Below are 22,632 nucleotides of genomic sequence, written 5' to 3' on the forward strand. Positions count from 1 at the left end.
CTGTAAAATGGAGAAGGAAATGGCAAGCCACTCCAGTATCTTTGCCAAGAAAACCCCAAAAAGAGGTCATGAAAAGTCAGACTTAAATAAAAACACCCGAACAACAACAAAATCTTCATGGAAAGCAAAACTTAAGGAGTTATATGACTGTTGGGCATGATTACGATCAAGTAACTATGACATTTGCTATTAGTAATCATTTGGCTAGGGAGCATCTAGGTGGTACAGTGGATAAAGCACTGCCCCTGGATTCGAGAGGACCTGAGTTCAAATCCAGCCGCAAACACTTGACATTTACTAGCTGTGTGACCTTGGGCAAGTCACTTAACCCTCATTACCCTGCCCTCCCTCCCAAAAAATTAATCATTTGGCTAAATTTGGTGAGGAAGACAAAGGATTAAGAATTTGCATAGCACTTACAATGCATCAGGCACTATGTTAACTGCTTTATAAATCATTAAATCCTCATAGCAGTCTTACACGGCGGGTGTTGTTATTGTTCCCATTTTACAGTTGAGGAAACTGAGGCAAGGCAAAGTGTCTAGGGTCACACAATAAGTATATAAGGTCATATTTGAACTCATATATTCCTGACTCTAGGCTGAGAACTCTATCTACTGCGCCACCTAGCTGCCAGTGTCCAGTTTTGGTTTTTTTGTTTTTTTTAGTGAGGCAATTGGGGTTAAGTGACTTGCCCAGGGTCACATAGCTAGTAAATGTTAAGTGTCTGAGGCTGGATTTGAACTCAGGTCCTCCTGACTCCAGGGCCGGTGCTCTATCCACTGCGCCACCTAGCTGTCCCAGTGTCCAGTTTCTAACAAAATTTTGTAAACTCCCTTTAAGGAGTGTAAAGATTGGATCTATTCCCCCTCTCAGTTTACACAAGAGGAAAATGTTACATGGAGGAAGAACCAGAAATAGAATGCAGAACTCAACTTTCTGACTTTATTCTGACCCAGAGTTTCATCTTGCAGATCATAGTTTAAAATTTTTTCTTCCCTTCTCATAAAGTCCCTGTTTCCCTAGTCACTTCTCTTACATTTCGCTTCCTTTTCATAGAAAAGGCTGAGAAGTGGTTGGTATCCTAGATGCCATACAGTATTCTTAATATTAGGTGAGTATTCCTTCTGAATGGAGTCTTTTCCTCCTCAGGCAGTCTTTTGGCAGTTGAGATGTAATTGGGTTTAGAACAGTTTTCAAAGAAAATCCATCTCGTTTCCTCTGTTGATTAGGAAGAGTGGTTTAGATCTGTCAGAATAATTGAAAAGGCTGGATTCTTTCACCATCTGGGAAGTGGTACAAGCCATAAACCTTCCCTGCATGTTGTGTTCTGTTGAGAAGTCAATGCTTCTTGGCCAGGAAGCAAAAAAAAGTCAAAACATTAACTCAGCTACCTTGTTTTTTCTTTCCTTTTTTTCTTTTTTTTTTTTAGTGAGGCAATTAGGGTTAAATGACTTGCCCAGGGTCACACAGCTAGTAAGTGTTAAGTGTCTGAGGCCGGATTTGAACTCAGGTATTCCTGACTCCAGGGCCGGTGCTCTATCCACTGCGCCACCTAGCTGCCCCTCTTTTCCTTTTTTTTTAAAAAAAAATTTTCAGCTACTTTTTTAATCACACTTAATACCACCTGGGGAATTGGCCTGAGTTCTGGTTTTAAGAATACTTAAGGGGCAGCTAGATGGCGCAGTGGATAAAGCACTGGCCCTGGATTCAGGAGGACCTGAGTTCAAATCCAGCCTCAGACACTTAACACTTACTATGTGACCCTGGGCAAGTCACTTAACCCCAATTGCCTCACACACAAAAAAAAGAATACTTAAGCTTACAAGTACAGAGAAATTTGAGTGATTATTTGCATTACAATAAATGTGTCTCTTTATAAAAGGATTCCCTATTCTGTTGTTTATTTAAATAGCAAAAGCCTTTACTCAGTTCAAAAAATCTGCTGTTCATCTTTTCAGGAATATAACAGTCTTAAAAGAATGAATTTTGTGTGGAGCAGGGCTTGGTAGCTGCCAGTTTTACATTCAGAAACTACAGTAAATTGGATTTCACTTCTTAATGAATTAATAATAAATGAAATGAGCTTCTAAAACAAAAGTACATTTTGTCTGCATATTACCTTTTGAAATTCTATTAAGTCAACATGAATGGATTGCTGAAAATGGGCATGTTCCGAGAACAGTGTACTTTTGTAGATTAGAGAATCTGAAGTCCTTCTTTGGGGAGGGGTTACAGTTCCCTTTTTGGTATCTGGTTTTATGCCCAGCTGCCATCTTGAATGTGATCACCATACTCTTTAAGCCTTAAGCCATATTATTCCTTATATATTCAACTAATGATGATATAATTTCAGTTTTCCATGTGAAGAAGTAATCCAGAAATCATTAGGGAATACTTGGGTCAGGTAAAGGTAACTCCCCTAAATAGGATGGGGTGGGTGAGGTACATTGCTGGGCCTGGGGTAGCTAATCCATACACGAATCGCACTTTTCTTCTTGGAATATTAAAATACTTGGACTATATTTCATTATGTTCTGCTCAATACGCCTATGGAAAACTTAGGAAAGAAAGGTTATGTCCATTTCACATTTAAGGAAACTGAGGCACATTAAAGGTTAAGTAACTCATCAAAGGTAACATCCAATCAATGTCAGGGCTGGGACTAGACCCCCTAGATAGACTGACTATGCCAGTGTACTTTGCTGTTTCTTCTTAAGCGGCCATTACACTATGGTTGTATTTCTATTTTGTTCCAGGTGTGTGTGTCCATTTTGTGAGAAAGAGTTGGATGAAGATAGCTTGCTGAACCACTGTCTCACTTATCACAGATCAGAAAGGAGGCCAGTGGTATGTTTTGCTTTGTTTTGTTCCTTTATATGCTTATAATATCTCAACGGGACCTATGAGCGGATTGGGGGGGGGAGGGTTGTGTTTGGGGTTTTTTTGTTTGGTTTTGGTTTTGGTTTTTTTGCGGGGCAATGAGGGTTAAGTGACTTCCCTGGGGTCACACAGCTAGTAATTGTCAAGTATCGGAGGTTGGATTTGAACTCAGGTCCTCCTGAATCCAGGGCCGGTGCTTTATCCACTGTGCCACCTAGCTGCCCTCGAGTTAATACATTCTTAACTCTGGAACCTTTATTGATGTCATAAAATTACTACTTTAGAACCTACTGAAGTCTTTGTCAGTCAAATCAGACAATTTCTTCTCTCCTACTCAATAAACCCTAGTAACTGTTAATGACCTCCACCATTAAACATACATTCTCCTTGTTAGATCTGGTTATTTAAATGATTTGGTCCCTTTATGACCTTTCTAGTCTTCATATACATTACTCCCCACTATGCACTCCACAATCCAGCCATAATGGCTTTCTTGCTGTTCCTTGCCTATTACCTGCCATCTCCCATTTGCACTGCCTATTCGTCATGCCTGGAATCTACTCTCTCCTCCCCTCTGCTTCTTGGAATTCCCAGTTTCTTTTAAAACTTGACTCATTTAGGAGGCAGCTAGGTGGCGCAGTAGGTAGAGCACCAGCCCTGGATTCAGGAGGACCCGAGTTCAAATCCAGCCTCAGACACATGACACTAGCTGTGTGACCCTGGGCAAGTCACTTAATCCTCATTGCCCCACCAAAAAACAACAACAACAAAAAAAAACTTGGCTCATTTGTGCATACTCTTTGATCCAGCAATACCACTGATAATTTTATATCCCAAAGAAATCCAAAAAAGGGGGGGAAAGACATTTTTGTGCTATCTGTACAAAAATATTTACAGCAACTCTTTTTGTGGTGGTTAAGAATTGGAAATCAAAGGGATGCCCATCAATTAGGAAATGGCTAAACAAGCTGTGGTATGATTGTAATGGAATATTATTGTGCTATAAGAGATGACAAGCAGGATGATTTCAGAAAGGCCTGGAAGGACTTATATGAACTGATGTGTAGTAAAGTGAACAGAACCAGGAGAACATTGTACATAGTGATGACAATATTGTTTGATGAAGATCTGTGAATGACTTAGCTATTTTCAGCAATGTTTGTTTATTGACTGGTCATTTTACATAGAAAGATTTTGTTTCCTCCTAGAAACAAACTAAAAACAAAAGGCCTACCTCAGAAACATTTTGGGTTCCTAAGAGTCTCCAAAATATCATATTAAAATACCTCATCACCCTTGCCTGACCCTTGAACTTATAGGTCTTATTGAAAGGTCATTGTACCTCATCATCAATAGTAATTTTGGTTCCATAATTATATTCAATGTAGGAGGGCATTGCTGAACTGCACTCTTTGTCTCAAAACTATAATTCAGGGGGCAGCTAGGTGGCACAGTGGATGAAGCACCGGTCTTGGATTCAGTAGGACCTAAGTTCAAATCCTGCCTCAAACACTTGACACTAGCTGTGTGACCCTAGGCAAGTCACTTAACCCTCATTACCCTGCAAAAACAAAACAAAACTATAATTCAAGGGATTTCTTAAATGATATATTATGAGATCACTTTATGTGATGTTCATGAGGAAGCCCTTAAATAGGGTTTCTTGAGCGAACAAAATTTGACATAAATAATGGCCAAAGACCAAGTGCTAGGCAATGAAATGACATCATTACATGCCATAGAAATTAGAGGAGCAACTTCTCATTTGACCCTTTGCCAAAAGTATCAGCAGGTCTGAGCAAATGCATACTTTTCAACATCCATCAATCAATCAGTTGACAAGAATTTATCACATACCTATGTTCCAGGCCCTGGGGATACAGAAACAAAAATAAAATAGCCCCTGTCCTTAGAAAGGTTACATTTTATTGAAAGGAAATAATATGTACACTTTCAGTTCAACTCAATAAACATTTATTAAGCAAGTGCTGTGTACTAGGCACTGCGTTAAGCACTGGGGATACAAATAGAGAGAAAAGACAGTCCCTGCCCTCAAGGAGCTTACAATCTAATAGGGAAAACAACATGTGGGGCAGCTAGGTGACGCAGTGGATAGAGCACCGGCCCTGGAGTCAGGAGGACCTGAGTTCAAATCCGACCTCAGACACTTAACACTTACTAGCTGTGTGACCCTGGGCAAGTCACTTAACCCCAATTGCCTCACTAAAAACAAAACAAAACAAAAAACAACATGTAAACCAATATATTCAAAGCAAGCTATATACAGAATGAATAATTAACAGAAGGAAGACACTGGAATTAAGAGGTTTTTGGGCAGGCTTCCTGTGGGAAGTAGGATTTTTGTTGCATCTTAAAGGAAGCCAGGGAATTCAATAGTTGAGTCAGAGGAGGGAGAGTGTTCTAGGCAATGGGGACAGCCAGAGAGAATGCCCAGAGTCAAGAAATGGAGTGTCTTGTTTGTGGAACAGCTAGGAGGCAATTTTCACTGCACCAAAGAATACCTGTTGGGAAAGGGAGTATGGTATTAGAAGATTGAAAAGGTAGGGGAAGGCTAGGTTATAAAGGGCTTTGAATGCCAAACAGACCAATATCATTCATGAAAATTGATAATAAAATTTTAAATAAATATTAATATGTAAACTATAACAAAGATCGGCAAACAGTTCTTAAAATAATGCTATGGGGGCAGCTGGGTGGCACAGTGGATAGAGCAATGACCCTGGATTCAGGAGGACCTGAGTTCAAATCTGGCCTCAGACACTTGACACTTACTAGCTGTGTGACCCTGGGCAAGTCACTTAACCCTCATTGCCTTGCAAAAAAAAAAAAAGAATAAAATTTTCTTTTAAAAAAATAATAATACGATGGGGGAGCAGCTAGCTGGCACAATGGATAAGGCCACTTAACCCTTATCACCCCACTGAATGAATGAATGAATAGAAATAATGCTATTTGTTAATAGAAACAGTAACAAACCAAAGAACTAAAATACAAGATATGTAAAATTTCAACTAAAACCTGAATTTTTCTAATGTATTCATGCAATAGGTGACTAGCTCAAGAAAGACATCACTCAATATAACCAAGTACTGCAGAACAATTTTTAATTATCCAAATTGTGGGTTTTACCTTTAATCAGAAAAAGATTCTTTTTGAAAGTTACATCTGTGTGTCATAATATAAATAGAAAACAAGATAGAAAAATATATTCTAAATTTGTAAAGTGACTGTAACTACATTATCTACAAATGACAAGGAAAAGCATCTATATATACAAAGATATTTATAGTATTTCTTTTTATTATAGCTAAAAATTATAATTAAGAAAGTATCCTATTTGGGGAATGGCTAATTAAATTGTAGTAAACAGTAATCATAGTAAATGGATATTATTGTGTCATAAGAAATGATGAAATGGACAATTTCTGTGGAAACTAGGAAGATATGTCTGAACTGAAGCAATGCAAACTGATCAGAACTAGAGAAACAACTTATACAATGACAACATTATAGAGGAAAACAACTTTGAAAAACTTTAGAATTCTAATGAACTCAATGAAAAACCCCAAGTTGTAGCAGACTGAAAATGACACATGCCAAACACCTCCTGCTAGAGAGGAGATGAACTTAAAATGCAGAGAAAGGCATAACTTTTCAAGTGTGGCAAATTTGGGGATTTGTTTTGCTAGACTATACTTATTTATGCTGAAAACTTTTTTTTTCCATTCAGTTACAAGGGGCAAGGATAATAGACTGAGTAGGCTATAATAAATGAGTGTAAAAATAACTAATTTTAAGAGGACCATTGGATTCCTTGAAAACTATTATTTTAAAAAAAAACAACCTACATATGATATTCCAAGAAATTATAAGTAAAATTGCCCAGACATTTTAGAAGACAAATTGAAGCTAGAAATAATCCACCCAAAATGAAAAGTCCCAGAAATGTCATAGCAAAAAACAGATAGGCTGTATCAAAGAAGAACTACTACAAGTATCTAGAAAGAAGCAGTTCAGTTACCAAAAGACCACACAAGGTCTCAAAGTTTCTACAATAAATGAGAAGAAAGCATAGAATACAATATTCCAAAAAGCAAAAGATATAGGCTTACCATCAATAATGTCTTATACTCTAAAGCTGAGAATAATCCTATAGAGGAAAAAAAAATGGATCTTTAATGGAATAGAGGACTTGCAAAGCAGTTCTGATGAAAAATAAAGAGTTCAATGGAAACTTTGAAATACCAACACAAGAATTAGGAGGAATCTAGAAAATCAAATTTATTTAACCAGTTAGGAGATTTATGATTATGTAGGGTTAAATACTAATAGATGGAGAAGAAACAAATGTCCTTTGAGAAACTTGATATTTTCAAATAATATTTTAAAATTTAAATAAGAAAAAATAGGGGCAGCTAGATGGCACAGTGAATAGAGCACTGGCCCTGGAGTCAGGAGGACCCGAGTTCAAATCTGGCCTCAGACACTTAACACTTACTGGCTGTGTGACCCTGGGCAAGTCACTTAACTCCAATTGCCTCACCAAAAAAAAAAAAAATTAGAGGCCCTGGGCATAGATTGATTCTGTTTTGAGGTCTTAAATAGATGGAATAGTAAAGGAATGCGCTAATATAGAAAAAGAAGTAGGGTGTAGAATTTTCTATTTTTTATCTTTGGGGGCTATGAGGGAGGGAGAATAAGATAAACCTCACTTTTATCAGAAGTGGACGAAAGAGGATTTAATACATACAGAGTTTGATGTAGAATTAGTTCACAAACAACAAGAAAACAAGTGGGGATTGGGGGCAAGTTAAGAGGGAAGATGGCTGGACAAATTATGCTATATGAAATGTAATGGAGAATCCTGGTGAACTGACCCAAAATGAAGTGAACAGAACCAAGATAACAATTTTTTCAAAGACAACAACATTGTAAACACAAAACAATTTTGAAAGATTTAAGAACTCTAACCAATACAATAATTAACAATGTCTCCAGAGGACCTCTGATGGAGTATGTTACCCACCTCCTGAAAGAGAGGTAATAAAACACTGAGTTAGAAAGAGACTTACAGTTTTGGACATGGAAAAAGTATAGTGAATACAAGGTGATTTTGGAGGGTGGAATGGTGTAGAGAGGAAGGGGCAGGATGGAAAAACATTCATATCTGGGTGAATCAGGAAATCTTTCTGTAGGAGGTAGTTTTTGTCTTGACCTTTCAAAGAATCTAGGAATTCTAACGGGAGAAAATGAAAATGGAATGGATTCAAGGCAAAGCATACACAGAGAATGAGAGACAGAATGTCATGTACAAAGAACAACTAGGATTGTTTATTTACATGCATGTTAGGGAGCATAAAAAGGACTAATATGTAGGGGCAACTAGGTGGCACAGTGGATAAAGCACTGGCCCTGGAGTCAGGAGGACCTGAGTTCAAATCCGGCCTCAGACACTTAACACTTACTAGCTGTGTGACCCTGGGCAAGTCACTTAACACCAATTGCCTCACTAAAAAAAAAAAAAAAAAAGGACTAATATGTACTGAGTTCAGATAGGCAGGTTGAAGCTAGATTTTTAAAGGGTTCTAAAGGCCAAGCAGGAGTATCTCTATCTTATAAGACACCTCCCTATTTTTGTTTAGAACCAGAAACCCTTTCTGTTACAGTATCTCCAGATATGAACTCTTCACTCTCCTCTTCATCATCATCTGCTAGCTGCCTGTGGTGGGGTAGATTAAGTGTGACATTCATTGAGGCATTAACTGAAATGGACATGCTGTTCTGATATCAAAAATCATAAATAAAATGATCTAAAAATAGACTCAGAATTAAAAGTACATTTTGTTAGACAGTTTCATGTTTCTCTAGGCTAACACAAATAGCTATCTGATTTCCCAATATTGCCTTCTATGTTTATTTACAGTTCTGTCCACTTTGTCATTTTATACCTAATGGAGATTCAAGCAGCTCCAATGACAGTTTGATCCGGCACCTGCAAATCAGACATACAATGTTTTATGATGAATTCATTGTAAGTAAATTACCTCATCTTTTTTCTTAAATTGTTATGGTAATTTTTTAAAGTCAGATAAACAAAATTCAGGAAAGAATATGGTCTTAAGAGCTAGTATTTACTACGACCTTATAAAAACATACTTCATTTCCAGTATTCCCAAATAGCTGAGCTGGGCAAGAGCTCCCTTTAAAAAAAAAAAAAGGTTGGCAGATGTTTACATGCTCTCATCTGGGTTTCACAGTTCTGTGAGTTAGGTACACCAGGTACCTAAGAACAGCTAGGTGGCACCGTCGATGATACAATGTTTGGCTTGGAATCAGGAGGACCTAAATTCAAATCATGCCATAGACACTTAGTAGCTGTGGAACACTGGGCAGTTCAGTTTAACTCTTTTAACTTCAGTTTCTTTATATGTAAAATAGGAACAATCATAGTGCCTAATTCATAGGTTTGTTGTAGGGAAATTGAATAAAATGACATGTAAACTGCTTTGTATACTTCAAATCCTGATGTAAATGCTAGTTATCATCATTGTAGATATTACCCCATCTTATTTTTCTAGTCCCCTCATTTTTTATATTTTTATTAAAATTAAATAAATGTTATAGTAATTCTTTTAAAAGATTTCTTTCACTTTCCAATGATTTCCCACTTTTCTTCTACCAAGAGAACCCCTCCTCACAGCAACAAAGTATGTCTAAACAAAATAAATCAACATTGGTCATGTCTGACTATACACTATATACCTTGTTCCATAGCCCAGCTTCTTAAACTTTTTCCATTTGCAACCTTTTTCATACCTTTTTCAGCAAATGTTTATGCTACCCGGGTATATAGGTATATAAAATAGGTATACATATCAAACATTTACTGCCAATTTTTTTACAACCCTCACATTCAGTTATGGGACCCACAGTTTAAGTAGATTTGCCATAGCCTATCACTTCCCTGTTAAAGGGAGGAAAACATGTTTCACTAACAGTTCACTGAAGTCAGGATCAGTCACTGAATTCCTCAGCTCTTGTTTTCCTTTACATTATTATCATCATTGTATAAATTATTGGCCTAGTTCTGTTTACTTCACTCTGTATCAGTTCATACAAATCTTCCCACATTTCCCTGAATTTTTCATATTTTTAATTGCATGATAATATTCCATTAAATTAATACCTTAATTTGTCCAGCAGATTTTCCAATCAATGGGCATCAGCTTTGTTTCCAACTCTTTCCAACACTTTATCTCATGATAAGTGCTACTACCCTTAGAAATAAATGCTGCTACAAATATTTTTGTATCTGTGGGACTGTGGTTTCTTCCAAATGCTCACTCCACTAATGCAGATCATAACCCTTCTGAGCTTTATTGGGACAGACTTCATGAGGTTCATCATTTGGTGACCATCTTTCTGCTTCTAAAAGGATAAGATGCACACTCCATCACCAAGCCAGCGTATTAGGTCTTCTTATTGGGAACCCCCAGAACTTGTACTGTTCTGGCAGACCTTGGAATAAATCAAGGTCATTTTCATGTCAAGATTTGGCATGAATAGGACTTTCTCATGGAGGTATAGAAGAAATATATAATGTTAAGCAAATTACACTTAAAATAATTAGCTATATTAGACAGTGGTTCTTCCCCAAAGCAGGGGAAAAATTCTATCAGATTGCCTGCTATCTGGGCGAGGTGGGGAGGGAAGGGAGGGAGGGAGAAAAATTTGAAATTGGAAATCTTATGTAAACAAATGCTTAAAGCTATCTCTACATGTAACTGGAAAATAATAAAATACTTTTATTTTTTAAAAAAAGAAAAATTCAGGGGCAGCTAGGTGGTGCAATGGATAAAGCACTGGCCTTGGATTCAGGAGGACCTGAGTTCAAATCCAGCCTCAGACACTTGACACTTAACTAGCTGTGTGACCCTGGGCAAGTCACTTAACCCCAATTGTCCCACAAAAAACAAACAACAAAAAAAAAAAAAATTGAAGTCAGAGTAGTGGTTATCAAGGATAGTAAGAGCTTAGTGTGTTCTGTTTGTCTAATAACTTTATCTGCTATACATGAACCTAGCAGTTTTCTCCCTTATTTTTTCTAAGTTTTCCGAAGCCTTTCTATATGCTCTTCATATGAACCTAAACTCAGAATCCCTTAGATATGAAGAAAACACTTATAGGGCAGCTAGGTGGCGCAGTGGATAAAGCACCAGCCCTGGATACAGGAGGACCTGAGTTCAAACCTAGCTTCAGACACTTGCTACTTACTAGCTATGTGACCCCTGGGCAAATCACTTAACCCTCATTGGCCCACTCCCCGCCCCCCAAAAAATACATTTATAGCAGAATTAATATATTTAGATAGAAGATTCTGTTTATTTTTCCTTAAATATAGGAAATAATATTAGCTAGTGCTCATTTGATCCTCACAACAACCCAGGGAGGTAGTCGCTATTATTGTCATCCCCATTTTACAGTTGAGGTAACTGAAGCAAACAGGTTAGGTGACTTGCCTAATGTCACACAGCTCAGCTAGTAATTGTCTGAGATTTGAAGTCAGTTCTTCCTAACTCTAAATCCAGATTTCTATCCACTGTACCACATAGCTATTAGGAGAGTACTAAAAGTAGATTTACATATAATTTTTCAAAAGAAAATGTCAGTATAAAACCTATCCTCATATAATCTCTAAGTTGAAATTTTGATTATTGCTTCCTTAATATTCTCATTTAAGAGTTATATCTTTTTCTAAGTTTTCAAATCTTCCTACTATAATTACTCATATGGTTTGCAAAAGGAATGGACAGGGGGCAGTTAGATGGTGCAGTGGTTAAAGCACTGGCCTTGGATTCAGGAGGACCTGAGTTCAAATCCGGCCTCAGACACTTGACACTTACTAGCTGTGTGACCTTGGGCAAGTTACTTAACCCCCATTGCCTGCAAAAAAAAAAAAAAATGGACAACAAGGATGAGATATGGAAGTGTAATATACCAAAATTTTAGGAAGGAATTAAATGTAAAGGCCCAGGATTACTGAAAGAAGTGCGTAATATAAGAGAAATTGAACAAAGCAAATAATTTGTCTCTGGGAATCCTGGGTAGAACATGAGGCCTACTTCATTTTGGCACAGAATGCTACAAGGCTAGAATGTGGGTGGGCTCCAGGTAGTCTCCTTAGTTCTATACAAGTTCCAGGTTCAGGGTGTGTGTCTGTGTCTGTGTCTGTGTCTGTGTCTGTGTCTGTGTCGGTGTAAACATATATACATGTATATGGACATTTATTATACTTTTACATATATGTATATGTATGCAAATAAAAATTTTTTGTTTGCTTATTTTTTAACTGGAGAAGTAGCATGGTGTTGTGTTTCCAAGGACTAACCTTAGAGTCAGGAAGACCTAATTTCAAATCCTGCTCTGATACATGCCAGCTTTTTAATCATAGTCATTTAACCTTTAGTGACCAGTCAGCTATCTAAGATTGATTATAGAGAAGTTGCTGATTCACCTCAGCGGGAGGAGTTTCCAGACTAGAGAAGCCAAAGATTGAGACCCAAAACTTTCTTTTGTGTTTTCACTTGTGGATTTCAGTTGAGGCATTTTGGCTGCTGATGGACCCTAGGCTTCTGTCTGGAGATCACTGATTTAATAGGTTGGGAGTTTGTTTTCTTTCTAAAGTGTTGACATTAAGGCAAACCAAAATAGCATTCAGTAGTATAACTGAGAGCCAGAAAATCATATTCCAGCTTCTGCCTGGTCCTGTTGATTTGACTTAGTACATGTTTGTATGTGGAACCTAGTCAGGTCTCCTTGACTGCTAGTTGGCTTGATAATGATTATGCCTGTCACTCTGAACTAACAGTACTCACAGGACAGATTGGATGAATTTAGAATTAAATTCTAAAGAATTCGTCTATTTTAAAAAATGTTTAAGCTATTTTTTAAAAAGTACCTATCAATAGGTGGAGCTTTCCTTAAAATAATAAACAGTATCTACCTAAAGCCATCAGCAAGTATTATATGCAATGGAGATTCAGGGGTGAAACAGGGATGTCCATTATCACCCCTATTATTTAATACTGTACTAGAAATGTTAGCTTTAGCAATCAGGGAAGAAAAAGGAATTAAAGGAATTAGAATAGGCAAGGAGGAAACAAAACTATCACTCTTTGCAGATGATATGATGGTATACTTAAAGAATCCTAGAGAATCAACTCAAAAATTACTTGAAACAATTAACAACTTTAGCAAAGTAGCAGGATATAAAATAAATCCACATAAATCATCAGCATTTCTATACATGACCAACAAAGTCCAGCAGCAAGAGATAGAAAGAGAAATTCCATTTAAAGTAATAGTAGAGGGGCAGCTAGGTGGCACAGTGGATGGAGCACCGGCCCTGGATTCAGGAGTACCTGAGTTCAAATCCGGCCTGAGACACTTAACACTTACTAGCTGTGTGACCCTGGGCAAGTCACTTAACCCCAATTGCCTCACTAAAAAAAAAAAAAAGTAATGGTAGATAATATAAAATACTTGGGAGTCTACTTGCCAAGACAAACTCAGGAACTCTATGAACACAACTACCAAACACTCTTCACCCAAATCAAATCAGATCTAAATAATTGGAAAGATATCAATTGCTCATGGATAGGCAGAGCTAATATAGTAAAAATGACAATACTACCTAAATTAATTTACTTATTCAGTGCCATACCAATCAGACTACCTAAAAATTATTTTATAGAGCTAAAAAGTACCTATCATGTTGCTATCTAAAAGTATTTTTCTCTATTTCAGGACTTTAATATATTAGAGGAAGCTCTGATCCGAAGAGTCCTAGACCGGTCGCTTTTAGAATATATGAATCATTCAAACAGCACCTAAGTCGGCCAGTAGGAGGAAAGGTTTTCCATGGATTCCTTTGCACAGTACAATAAGATGCTGCTTTGACAGCTAAAGGGGAATCTTCAGCCTTTAAAAAAAAAAGCACAGATGTAACAAACCTTTAATGTTTGTATGTGTCTGTTATTGTGTTTATCTGGAAATTTAAAAACCGCTATCCCTTCGGTGATTTATATCCATATTCTCCTGTTGAGATTTTCTGATACTTAATAGTAACAATTATCTATATCAACCAGGAGGTTTAGGGTTGGTAGCAGTAGAGAGTATGCTTGAGGGAGGAGTTCTTGTTGGGAAATCAGATTTGGGGGGAGCTCTATGCCATAGATTAATAATAAACTATAAGACCAACAGTGATAAACATCAGATTGCTTTATATAAAAAGATAAGAGTATGAATTAACAACTTGTTGATATTTAAGAAGAACCTGGAAGTAGTTTCCATTCCTAATATTCTAGCTTCTAAAATACTATTATGAATACATAATTTTAATGGCAATAAGGAGAGGAAATATCGTGGGTTTTGATATCTCTTTAAGTTGTATTCTGTTACTACTGTAACAAATACTGTAATAGGAATATACTCTTAATGCTTTCATTTTAAAAATATATCTACCACAAGAAGAATATTTTTCAAATATTGGCAGGTAATTTTAATTATTATTAAGAGATTTCTATAATGTAAATAAGTTTAAAAATATTATGGTCTGACATTTTACATGTAAAAATATCCTGTTTGACCACAGAATTTTTTGATGCCCAGCCCTGAAGGGTTGATTTTTTTTCAGCAAGAATGGTATATTGAACTATGAAGACAATCTGTTCAGCTCCTGAGGGTAAGATTTTATTTAGCTAAATTTCAGTTCAGTAATTCTATTCAGGAATGGAAGAAAGGAGAAAAGACTATTTTTTTTTTTAGAGTTCTGGTTACTATTTTCCCATCACCTTTAGAACCTAATATATATTTGAAAATATTGGAAGAATGTATAGAAACCAAGAAGAGTACAGAGAAATGAAATCTAAAATCTTCATTTTAGGAAATTAATTTTCCTTTACTGAAGAGCCTAGTTGAGTTTTACAATCTCTGTCTTTCCTTTTAGGTAGATGTCTGATTACAATAGATTGTAGAAGGAGGGCACCATCCCTGGATTCAGGAGGACCTGAGTTCAAATATGACCTCAGATACCTGACACTAGCTGTGTGACCCTGGGCAAGTCACTTAACCCTCATTGCCCCGCAAAACAAACAATAGATTATAGATTGAGTCATCCAAAACTGGATAATTAGTTTTAGATCTAATTAGCTTAGGAGAGAACTTGGAGATGATCTAGTTAAACCCCCATTTTTACACAAAAGGAAACTGACTAAGGTTATGCAGCTCTTCTTGGAAGAGCTAAAAACAAAAGTTAAACCTCCTGACTCCTTATCTTCCTATTATACCACTCTAATTATGAAAGAAAAGACAGTATTATCTTGTATTAGTATTGAGTATCTATGCAACAAGTAGAGTGGTGTCATTAAAAGAACACTGGACCTAGGTGTATATAAGAAGACAAGGCTTGGTGTACCAGCCCTGTGTGCCCTTGGACTAGTCTACTCTCTAAGCTTTAAGTTTTCACATCTGTAAAATGGGGGTAAACATTACCTGCGCCCTACCTACCTCATAAACTTTTGGGAGGATCAAATTAGAGGATGCATGTGAAGGTGCTATAATCTATAAAGCACTATACCAATATATTAATTCAGACTAGTGGAGAGGTCATCTTCAGACTTAACAAAAAATATTAAAATTTGAATTTTTAATAACATGAAAGTTAAAAGAAAAAGACAACCCTATAATGTAAACAATATATTTATGTTTAAGTTTAATTTATATACTACCAATGGCCTCCCACATCTAAACTCTGCCTCAGATCCTTTTTCATGATGTTTTTGCTGCTCTGATCACAGATTAGGAAGTATTTATCAATGAACCTTCTGTGTTATATGAAATCTGATTTGGCAGAGTCCAATCTTCTAGATTCTACACCAAAGTAATTACAAACAGACAATTTGTTAAGTCAGTATTAAAGTGACAACTCTTCTTATATTTCTTTCAAGAATCAAATCCCACCCCGATATAAAAGCCTTGGATGGGATAAATGCTATAATTTCATAAAATTATGTAAGCCTGATTGTGTCAACCCAGATTGAGTTGGAGATATAGGTTTGTATGAATGAGTGAAAGAGACAGGTCTAGAATTTCAGCTTCCCAGGCCTTGTCCAGGTCTACAGAATGACACTGTTCTGATGTTAGTGAAGCTTACAATGATAGATGCATGAGGCAAGTAAGCTTATTGTTATTGAAGTTAAGGAACGGTGGTAACAATATGGTTTGTGTCTATAAAGACAGAGGTGCTAAAATGTCTTGACACCTACTCTTGTTTCATTCCTCAACAACAAAATCTGTAATTGTCAGAATTTAAAAGTTAACAGTTATTAATTTTCTTTTGTAAAGATGTCTTATTATGAGAAACAAAGGATGGCAGGACCATTGCTTTTGTTTAAAATGTCTGTTCATAAATGCTGACCTTCAATAAATGGTTTTCTTGAACCTAACCTGATTTTGTGTTCTAATTTAGAAACATCTGCAACAGAAATTCCTGTTACCCAAGGTGACCACAACCAGAAACTTTGTATACATAAGCTCAATGGAAAAGGATAGAATGGAAATGAGGAGTTAGTAAAGAATGAGTTCTGTCATCTTGCCAAGAAGATTTGTTGTTCTCTTACGTGTATTACATGTAGCCATCAAGATTGTCCCCTGACCTCTGCAATCTCCTCAGAGATTTCCCTGTAGAATTTGGAAAAACATACCTGTTACTTCCAACCTCACATCTTTCTTGATACCCTAAAGAAAGGAAGTATATTTTTCTTTTCTACCCATTAATATTTTCATGTTGTTTGTCCTTAGTTCTCAAAGAAGACTAGAGATCCAGGCATCATCTGCATTACCAGCCTCAAAACTACTTAGAGAAAAACAGCTTTGACGGCCTATACTGGTAGAAACTCAGAGACCAAAAACTGAGTAAACACTCAGCCTGTCAGTTAATAAGCATTTATTGAGTGCCTGTCATGTACCAGAGCCTGCGCTAATGTTCCCCTCCTTCCCCCTCTAACCACTCATTGATTGTTCACCAGTTGGGGCTGATCTCCACCTGTCCACTTTTCCAAAAATATTTAGGCATTTGATGATCTCCATGGTCTTTCTCTTTGGTTATCAAGAGAGACCACTGACCATCAATTTATTATTTATAGTCTGATAAATTGATTATTAATTACCCAGAAACTCTGTCTCTCAGGCTTTTAGTTTGTCTCACTACTGTGAACTTTTTGGTCATATGGGATTTTCCTTGATGTCAATAACCTCCTAGTAATAGCTTTATCTTAATACATTAGAAAACAGGTCCAGATAAAGTCACTTACCTAAAGGAACTAGTCTGGTATGTAAATAATGGATTTGAACCCAGATCTTTTTGACTACAGATACAGAGTCCTTTCTGTACCAGTTCAGTTCCTCTTATTAAGTCAGTAATAAAGAGGTAGGTCCATAATAGCTTCAGGGATAAATCTTTCAGTGGAAGCCAATCTTGTTGAACTGAATTGTTTAGGAATACAGAAGGATGTTCTCCACCTTAGTATCATCATTTCTTTCAGGTCTGTTTCTCCTTTTCTGGACTAGAATTTAACCCTGAAACTCCCCTCAACCTCTGGGTTTCCTCACCCTGGAATGTCTCCCTGCCCTGCTGGACCCTTTTATCCAATAAACCCACTAGATGGTACAGTGGAGAGAAGACTAGACCTGAAGTCAGGAAGTCCTGAGTTCAAATCTAACTTCAGACTCTTATTAGCTGTGTGACCCTGGGCAAGTCATTTTGCTTTTATTTGCTTCAGTTTCTTCAAATGTCAAGTGGGATTAATAATAGCACCTACCTCCCAGGATTGTTGTGAGGATCAAATGAGATGATAAGTGTAAAGCACTTAGCACAGTGCCTGGCACATATAAGGCATTTCATAAATGCTTGCTTCCTTCCTTTTATTGGTTCCTCCTAGGACTATCGTTTTTTTGGAGAGATGTCCACTATCTCCAACCTGCATTCTCTTCCTGGCTCTGCTTTTGATTTTCCTGGGCTTCAGTACCATTCAGATTCCTTCTCCAAATACTTTCCTACAGCTGCCTTTTCAGCTTCCTTTTATGTATTTGTCTTCCTCCATTAGAATGCAAAACTGCTTGAGGGAAGAAATTTTCTTTTTACTTATATTTGTATCCTTAGCACTTAGCACAGTGCCTAAAACATAAGTGCTTAATAAATAAATGAATGAATAATAATAAAGTAAGTAATAAGTGTTTAATAAATGCTTGTTGCCTTGCTATGCCTAGTTGTTGTTCAGTCATTTTCAATTGTGTCCCACTCTTCATGACCCCATTTGGAGTTTTCTTGGCAAAGATACTGGAGTGGTTTTGCCGTGTCCTTCTCCAGCTCATTTTACCGTTGAGGAAACTGAGGCAAACACTTTAAGTGATTTGCCCAGGATCACAAAGCTAAACTAGTAAGTGTCTTGAGGCCAGAGTTGAACTTCGGAAGATGAGTCTTCCTGTCTCCAGGCCTGGCACTCTTATCTATTGCACCATTTAACTTCCTACTATACCCTAGTACTATACTATTTAATGGTTTGTAAAAAAATTTTATATATATACTATTTAATTTTAAGGAGTTTCATTGATAGATACTACATTCCCTTTTCTAACAATGCTAAAAGTTGGGTGAGCAAGTCTAACTTTTTCTCAGAGTAAGATATAATCATTTCTTCCCCCACCCTCATCCCACAATACTTTTGTTCCATTCCGTAAAATAGGGGGAGGGGGAAAGAGGATTTCACTATCCTTTTGTTATTGGCAGACTATCTCCTCTCTGAGTTCATGTACTTGGTAACTGCTGCCAAATATATACTTACCACAATGCAGAAATTATAGAGGTAAAAACCTAGGTTTTATTTTTATGGTACAGGATAGGTTCAGGCCTCAGAGAACATCTGAGCAATTATGAGGATTCTGACAATGCTCCTTATATAGGCAAAATGATGTCAGTGACAGAGAAATAATTCTTTTTCATATTGTAGATTTCTCTTAAGCCATAAAAATTAAAGAGAAGATAGATCCATAATCCTATACTCCTTTCAATGTCATAAAAGTTGAACTGATTTAGTTAAATTCAGTCATAATATCATTCCTTAAGGAAATGAAGCTCATCAAACAAACTCTAGGTAAACTAAGTCACATTATAGGTTAAACTATATTCAGAAGATTCACAAATAGACTGATTTACATTTTGCCAAGGAGTCAGGGACAGTTGAAATTCTTCCTCTGGTTTTCTATATAAGTAATGCTTAGCACTTATAATTTTTACATCCCACTGGACAGCTTTTATGCAGGTGAGGTTCATATTAAAACAGACTTTTAGTTAATCAAAAATTGCAAAATGAATATCTGAGTCCCATATAATAAAGGGAAGTCAAAAATTCCTATAACATTTTCCAGAATTATCAGAAAAACAAATAGGAATCCTAATCATGATGTAGTAGCATTCAAATCTCCTTTTCCAGGTTATTATATTTGCCCAAGTATTATAAGTGAACAGTGAAAAATTCCTATATCTTTTCATAATCTTTCTATCAATCAATCCACCTTTGTTACTGCCTTATGACCTCTAACCCATAGTAATCTCCTATCCCTTCTCCCCTCACTTTTTTCCTAGACCATCACACCTACACTAGCTACACTCACCCCTTGGTGAACCAATTCAACTTTATCCTATTCTCTACCTTAAAGTCCTTAAAGCCTTATCCTATTAATTATCATGTTTTGCTAAACCCTAACCTTGGATTAATCCCACTATCTGCTGCCTTTCCTCCTATTCATATGCTGCTGAACAGAACTAAAGAAAATGAGGAAAGTGAAACCATACTAAATGGGTCCACTGCACTTTTATCTTAACTGGGTCCTCAATAAACTAAGGCAATTCTTTTACATCTTCCTAACAAATTCACTATCCCACTCAGCCCAGCAGCTATTCCTCCTCCTGTAGCCCCTCTTTCCTGCATTCACTGTTGAGGATTTTCAAAATTGTCCAATCTTCAAGAAAAACTACTGAGGTAGTGCTCTGAGCCAATGGCACATTCATTATTAAAGGGTCCATGGCCCCCTCCAATAAAGTAGACCTCAGATCTTCCTCATAATCTGAGATGCCCCCTTCCTCCAGGGTCTTATTTTATAGTGCTTGATAACCAGGGCAATACAGGTGGAAGAAACCCAAAATACAGAATCTCATTGGCTGATAGACCTTCCCCATGAGCCTCCAAAAGGGTCTACACACACACACACACACACACACACACACACACACACAAATAATCCTTTTGGTTGACAAACAGCCTAGTAAGCAGACCTTAACAGACCTATCTTAACCTTTCAGGAGGTCCTGATGAGCACACCCATGTGCTGGTAGAAAGGCAGGCAGTAGGCTAGCAATAAGGTTTACTCATTGGCTGCATATTCATAGCCATCTTCCCCTGTTGGGCAATTGAGGGATAACAATGAATTGAGGAGCAATAAAAATAGCTGGTGGGCTTTCCATGTAATTCAGTCACCTCCTCCATGCTGGGCTAGTCACCATAAGAAGGAAAAATAAGAGTGGAGGTCCTCTAGTTTGCTTCCTATGATCCAGCAAGTGAATTTACAATCTGCAGTTTACAGCTCTGTCTACTATCAGAACTTATAATCACTACCCCTATGGAATCATATCAAACTGTTAATATGGATTGGAATAAAATAGGGGTCCAATTAATCATCTATTACACAATTAAGGACCTTGACTCATATTTCACTGAAAAAATTGAGGTCATTCACCAAGAGCTCTCTTTTCCCCTTCTCATCTCATATCACTCAGACATGTTCACTATTTCCTTTCTTCACCCCCATCATATATAAAGAAGTGGTCCTTTTCTTTGCCAAGGAAAACTACTCTGTATGCAACCTTAAGTCCACTCCATCCCAATCCAGACAATTATCCTACTATCCTCACCCTATAAATAGTCTTCAACCTCTTCCTGTCCACCGGATGATTCCCTGCTGCCTACAAACATATTCATGTTACTCCCATCCTTAAAATAGACAAACGAACAACAACAAAAACCCCTTACTTTATCCAATCATCCCCTTCAACTGTCATCTTATATCTCTCTTTCCTTTTTTGATTATAGTCCCTGAGAATGCCATCTACAATCATGGTTTCCAATTCCTCTCCTCTCATTCTTTTCTAATCCCTCTCAATCTGGCTTCCAAATGTCATGGGAGGATTATGGGCCCCGGTCACCCCAACAATTCTCTGGGGGGTTCAAGGAACCTTTTCCTTGAAACCTCAGGGGTTTTCCCTTGAAATCAAGTAGGCCTCTCCTTGAACACAATCAAGGACACACACACCCACCTAATGGAGATAAGCGGCACAGATTGAACTGAGCATGCTCCAGGACCATCACCCCACATTCCAGTCCTCCTAAGCATCTGGATGAGGTAATCCAGGAGAAGACCACCTGGAACCGCCCATCAGCAGACTGCTTAGACCCATCAGGACAAAGTTGACACCCACCACCAGATCTCTCACGAGGGATTCTTCCTACCACAGTGCAACTCTGGAAGACCACCAGCCCCTCACCCAATAAGAGACTCTTACCCACCCCCCATCTAAACCCTATAAAATGGCACCCCACAAGTCAGTTGGGGGGAAGCGTTTTGTTCTGGCAAAACCTTCCTCCCGGCCGGTTTCTCTTGTACCCCAATAAACCTGTTCTCTTATTCCTGATTAGGTCTTGTGCGAGAGGACCCACGTGCTTTCTCCCATCAGTTTCCCCATATCACAACCTCATCGTTTCCCTGAAAATGTTCTCCAAATTATCAATGATCTCTTAATTCTCAAAAGTATGGCCTTTTTTACATTTTTTTTTCTTTTTGACTTTTATTTGACCCTGTTGATCAACCTCTTCTTCAGGATAATCTCCCCTATGGAAATGGTTTTTTTGTTGTTTGTTTGTTTTGTTTTTTGTTATTTGCTTGTTTTGAGACTAGATGTTTCTCTCCCATCTGGGCTAGAAGTATATTAGCCACTCACAGAAGTGTCAACCTGCTTTGTTTTCCCAGCCCACCAGGGACTACAGGCAGGGGCCAACCACCATGCCAGGCTCCTTTCTATATTTTTGTGATTCTACTCATTCCTGGTTCTCTTTCTACCTATAAAACTGTTTTTCAGTCTCCTTTGTTAATTCTTCCTCCAGGAGTATGTAGTTAGTAGGTCACCCCAACTAATTATGGGTGTCCCCTAAGGTTCTGTCCTAGCCCCTCTTCTTTTCTCTTGCTATATTATCACATATCTGATTGGTTCAATTATCGTCCTTTATATGGATGATTCTCAGATCTATTTCTTTTTTTAATGTTTATTGATTTGTTCTTTTTTCCAATATTAATAGTATTTTATTTTTTCTAGTTACAAGTAAAGATAGTTTTCAACATTCATTTTTATGGTTTGGGTTTTGTTTGTTTGTTTTTTGTGAGGCAATTGGGGTTAAGTGACCTTGCCCAGGGTCACACAGCTAGTACATGTCAAGTGTCTCAGGCTGAATTTGAACTCAGGTCCTCCTGACTCCAGGGCCGGTGTTCTGTCCACTGCACCACCTAGCTGCTCCCCTCAACATTCATTTTTATAAGATTTTGAGCTCCAAATGTTTCTCC

At 37.4% G+C, this 22,632-nt stretch overlaps 1 protein-coding gene across 2 annotated transcripts in view; it reads left to right on the top strand.

Annotated features, from left to right (window-relative positions):
• Positions 1 to 17,705, top strand: part of RNF125 (ring finger protein 125) — a 31,743-nt gene extending 14,038 nt beyond the window's left edge. Inside the window, exons 4-7 of one of the 2 annotated variants that reach the window (XR_006354233.1) lie at positions 2,760 to 2,850; positions 8,828 to 8,935; positions 13,711 to 14,647; positions 16,433 to 17,705. Coding sequence is in view for 1 of the 2 variants with exons in the window: in XM_043979617.1 (XP_043835552.1) it covers positions 2,760 to 2,850; positions 8,828 to 8,935; positions 13,711 to 13,797 (286 nt within the window). In the remaining variant the exon portion in view is untranslated. Of the gene's footprint in view, positions 1 to 2,759; positions 2,851 to 8,827; positions 8,936 to 13,710; positions 16,400 to 16,432 lie in introns of those variants that run through there. The other variant, XM_043979617.1, reaches the window with a different exon arrangement.
• The last annotated feature ends 4,927 nt before the right edge of the window (positions 17,706 to 22,632 follow it).

Source organism: Dromiciops gliroides, chromosome 1 (assembly GCF_019393635.1).
Source record: "Dromiciops gliroides isolate mDroGli1 chromosome 1, mDroGli1.pri, whole genome shotgun sequence".
Lineage (NCBI taxonomy): Eukaryota > Metazoa > Chordata > Mammalia > Microbiotheria > Microbiotheriidae > Dromiciops > Dromiciops gliroides.